The sequence below is a fragment of the Miscanthus floridulus genome, chromosome 7 (genome assembly GCF_019320115.1).
Source record: "Miscanthus floridulus cultivar M001 chromosome 7, ASM1932011v1, whole genome shotgun sequence".
NCBI lineage: Eukaryota > Viridiplantae > Streptophyta > Magnoliopsida > Poales > Poaceae > Miscanthus > Miscanthus floridulus.
In genome coordinates, this window is record NC_089586.1 from 42636624 (window position 1) to 42641085 (window position 4462).

A 4462-nucleotide genomic window follows, 5' to 3' on the forward strand; every position below is an offset into this window, starting at 1 on the left:
CCTGTTCCCTCACACCCTTTCTTGCAAGTTGTTGAGCATAGCTAAACTGAACAGGCCTCAGCAATCAACTCTCATGCCACGTCAATGCCAATGCCACTGTCCTTTTGCGTTTCCCCAGTACTGGAGTATATAGGATGGGCGTGTGTGCCTGTATGGGCGCCAACATCTTGCCATTGCTGCTGCATCTGCTTGGGAGAAGCAAGCAGGGTCCCTCCCTCCATATTTTCCATGGTTCTGTGACTTGTGAGCAAGCCCAGGCCAAACACATCTGACCCAGCAGCGCCAAGATCCGGGACCGGGAGAGAGAGACCTGCTCCTGCTCCCTGGGGGCTTTGATGTTTGTATGTTCTTTGCCTCCCCCCTTCAATTTTCTTTTAATCTCCATCGCAATGCATGCTTGCTTGCCGGCCTGAGAAGTGATGGCGTTTCCCACATCCCCAATTGCTGTCTTGCTCCTTGTAGGCGTTCCATTTGGAAGTGCTCATCTTTCCATTTCAGGACGTACTCCTACATGGGGAGTTGAATCTTCCAAAGAGTTTTGATTTTTTTTTTCTCTTGCTGTCTGTCTCCCTTGGTTCTTGTGTTCGTCTTAGTATATTTTATCGCTTCTGCTTGCTGTGCCTCCCCTGAATCATTGCCCTACTACTTGTTTAGTTTCATCGAGGTCCCTTGCCATTATTCTCTGTTTATCTCCATACTGATAATCACATTCACCCAGTCAATGCAGTTACATACAGTAGTTCATTTGTTCATGCACCCATTAGATTCATATGCTTGAATTCAGTTTGGCTCTATGTGCCTTTCAATAATGATGATACTGCTAGCAGTTATCAAAACCTCCTTTTCCTTCCCAATGAATCATTTCGCAATCACCATGGGGATCTTTTTAAGTGCTACTCCTAGTATTGATCCGACAGGAAAATTGTTCAGTGTTCTGATCCGTGCTGCTGTCTGTAGGCGTGCTGAAATCACTACAAACTTTCCAAGATTCCCTCGCTGGCTGGCCTACAAATGGCGAGTGATCCGTCGTCGTTCTCGCCAATCGGGGTGGACGCCATGAGCGGCGGCTACTTCATGGCCGACAGCAGCAGCAGCTTTGGAGGAGGAGGCGGCGGCATTATGAGCGCCGAGGTGCCGCACTTCCACCCCGGCATGCTTCTTGACCACGGCGGCGGCTTCGGGTTCGGCCTCGGCGACGCGGCGGTATGCGGCGCCGGCGCTGCGACGGCGACGGACCTGGTGGGCGCGCACTACGCGGCGAACAACATCGTGCTGGCCTCCTTCGCCAGCCAGCTCTTCGCCAACACCACAGCGCCGCAGGATGATCGTACCGGCGGGAGGACGCCGCCGGAGGAGATGGACGACGACGTGTACGGCGTTCCCGGCAGCGACAGCCGCGTCGCGGCGAGCTTGCGGTGCCCCGGCCAACCGGGGGCCATGGCGGTCTGGTCGTCGCCGCCATCGTCGTCCAAGAAGCCGTACGGTATCTGGACCAGCGCCGGCGGACCAGTAGCCGTGTTGGCCCATGACCCGTACCACCTCGCCGGGGCCGGGCTCCCCGAAGCGGGAGGCGGGTTCCACTACCCGCTTGCCGCCGCCTGCAGTGGCGCCAACGAGTCCGCGGCGCCGGCGAGCAAGCTGTCGCTGACGCTGTGCTCCAACTCCATCTCGTCCTCGGACAGCGCGCTGAACGCGGCGGAGCAGTGCTCCTCGGGAGGGAGCCGCTCCGCGCTGACCGAGCTCGCGCAGGTGCTGCACCCGCGGGCGCGCTCCCGGTCCGGGATGGCGCCGCACTTCACCGTTGTGGTGGCGCGCTCCCGGTACGCGGCCGTGGTCCAGGAGGTGCTCAACGACGTCGTGAGCCACATGCTGGGCGGCGTCGCCGACGTGACCGACGACTCGTGCAGCGGCGTCGACGGCGGCTCGGTCGGCGCGCCGTCAGCGGTGAGCTCCAACCGGTTCATGGTGGCGTCGTCGGCCGACGCCGGCGCGCGCTGGGGAGAGGCTCAGAGGGTCCGGAGCAAGCTCCTCAAGACGCTTCAACTGGTGACCATTCGTTCCTTCACACTAATAATTAATTACCCTGTCAAATTTCGGATCTTTATTGTGTTCGACGATGATCTGCAGATGGACCAGAAGTACAACCAATGCTTGGACGAGATCCAGAGTACGACGGCCAAGTTCAACACGCTGATGCACTCGCCTTCGGGCAGCAACGGCGGCAGCATCTGCGCGCCGTTCGCGCACCGCGCCGTGTCGGCGATGTACCGCGGCCTGAGGTGGCGGCTCGCCGGCGAGATCATGGTGGCGGCGAGCAGGGCCAGCTGCTGGGGCGAGTCGTCGTCGTCGGTGACGGTGACCGCGGCCGGCGGCGACGTGGAGCGGAGCTGGGAATCGGCCTTCATACAGAAGCACTGGTCGGCGCAGCAGCTGCGGCGCGCGGAGCAGCAGTGCTGGCGGCCCCAGCGCGGCCTGCCGGAGAAGTCCGTCGCCGTGCTCAAGGCCTGGATGTTCGAGAACTTCCTGCACCCGTAAGTCCGTCCGTCTGTCCACGATTCTTGCTGCGCGAATGCTGAAATGCGTTTGCCAAATCCGACATTGTTGTTGATCATGATCGGAGTGGTGTTCTGCTTCTGCTCAGGTATCCCAAGGACCATGAGAAGGACGTGCTGGCTGCAAGAAGCAGCCTCACCAGGAACCAGGTAGAGATCAAAATTCCATCAGTCTTTTTGGCGACGGATTTGAATGATTTTTGCGTTTGCAGGTGTCGAATTGGTTCATAAACGCACGGGTTCGTCTGTGGAAGCCGATGATCGAGGAGATGTACCAGGACCTGAAGAGGAGCTCGGGTGCAGGAGGAGGAGGGCAGGGACCGGCGATGCAGCAGAAGCAGCACATCTGCACATGAGCAAGCGTCGAATAATCTGCGAGCTAGAAGATGGTGGCCAGTGAACCAGTTCCATAGCTGCATTTAGAGTTGCTCAGCTCCTGCCGTCGATCGATTTACCATTGGGCCTTGTAATTTCCTTGTGCTATGTTTGATGTACATATCATTGCCAACGCCCAGCATTTTCAAGTAAGATCAATCATCTATTCATCTGTGCATGCTGGTTGACTGGGAAGAGCAGGGGAGGATACTGCTGAATCAGGTTTTGAATGAATCGAGCGTATGCTCTTATTCAGTTCAGCATTCAGATGGTTGGCAACGTGGGCAATTTCAGATCCAGCAGATTTCATGCTTTCTTCCTTGTCAGGTTGCATTGCAGTAGGCAGTTTCAGCAAAATTTCGAGCTTGATAATTGCTAGGATCATGAGCAAATCCCAGATTGAACTGCGAGACGAGTTCCACGAGAGTTGTAGGTGTGTTTGGTTTCCACAAGAGTAAATGCACCCGCTACTTGTCTCGGAATGTGTCATGTCTTTGTAGAAGTTTCACGTCCCTGAAATTACTAAATGATTCATCCTAAGGTCCAAAACACATGATAATTTGATAAATCATTTTGAAAACGTGCTGTGCTATGATGACGTTGACGCTAACAAGGCGTATGTTAGAGAGAACATGGAACAAGTGCTATGACAACATGGATGGATGGATGCAAACAAGTCGTAAACTGGAGACTAGAGTAAACATGGAAGAAGACCATGGTATGGTAAGGAATGCAAAGTTAATCGGGCTAGCATTTAATCAGTAAGGTCGTCCAGTCCTTAGGTGAACCACTTATACATTTTTATAAATTCAAAAGGTTCAGCTTACATGACCGCATACAGCCAAGTTGTTGCAAAATTTTCAGCTCAACTATTCTTGAGGACCGAGGTGACTATTCTCAAAGCTCAAAGATTTCGACAACAGGAAGTGGAAGACTTCTGTTCGTTTCGCTGAAATTTAGCTTATGCTGAAATGTTGTGAGAGAAAAACACTGTTACGAAGTGGAAGACTTCTGTTCGTTTTGCTGAAATTTAGCTTGTGCTGAAATGTTGTGAAAGAAAAACATTGTTACTTCACTGAAAAATACGGTTGAAATAGTGCTACAGAACAGGACCTCAATCAACAGCAAGCGGAGCAGTGAAAATGTTGGGAGCCTAAATGACTTCGACAACATGAAGTAGAGTAGCGAGTTAAAATACGTTGGTTAAAATTTACCACCCCTCTTCCACGTTTTAACATTATATAAGTCGTGACTTTTCTACGTTCATAACTTTTGTTGCATACTTAGATATATGTTATATTTAAATACATAGAAAAGAACTACTCCCTCCGTCTCAAAATAAACACACTTCTAGGATGTTAGTGAAGAGATGAATCTTAGTGAGAATAACATATATATATATACCCCTAAAAAGTTGCTCTAACATGTAATCATTGCACTTTGAGGTTAGAGATAGTAGAAAAAGACAACTAAGGCCCTGTTTGGTTGAGCTGTGGCTGTGGGAAAAAGCTGCTGTGGGCTGTGAGCTGTGGAAA

The 4462-nt window shown here is 52.4% G+C and overlaps 1 protein-coding gene across 2 annotated transcripts; it reads left to right on the forward strand.

The window, feature by feature from the left end:
- Positions 1-203: 203 nt before the first annotated feature.
- LOC136463106 (homeobox protein ATH1-like) lies at positions 204-3124 on the forward strand. Of its 2 annotated transcripts, XM_066462139.1 has the most exons (5): positions 204-341; positions 958-2046; positions 2128-2531; positions 2642-2702; positions 2765-3124. In XM_066462139.1, the coding sequence occupies exons 2-5, from the start codon at positions 1012-1014 to the stop codon at positions 2906-2908; spliced, it is 1644 nt and encodes a 547-aa protein (XP_066318236.1). In that variant the 5' UTR covers positions 204-341; positions 958-1011; the 3' UTR covers positions 2909-3124. The 2 variants fall into 2 exon arrangements, with proteins under 2 accessions (XP_066318236.1, XP_066318237.1); XM_066462140.1 differs by lacking the exon at positions 204-341 and having other exon boundaries at positions 891-2046.
- Positions 3125-4462: the final 1338 nt, after the last annotated feature.

What these genes read in the sequence shown, in the direction of transcription:
- LOC136463106 (XM_066462139.1), top strand. Translation starts at nt 1,012, where the DNA reads ATGGCGAGTGATCCGTCGTCGTTCTCGCCAATCGGGGTGGACGCCATG. An exon ending in TCCTCAAGACGCTTCAACTG is followed by an intron (nt 2,047 to 2,127) that starts GTGACCATTCGT and finishes GATGATCTGCAG; the next exon opens with ATGGACCAGAAGTACAACCA. An exon ending in GCAGCCTCACCAGGAACCAG is followed by an intron (nt 2,703 to 2,764) that starts GTAGAGATCAAA and finishes TTGCGTTTGCAG; the next exon opens with GTGTCGAATTGGTTCATAAA.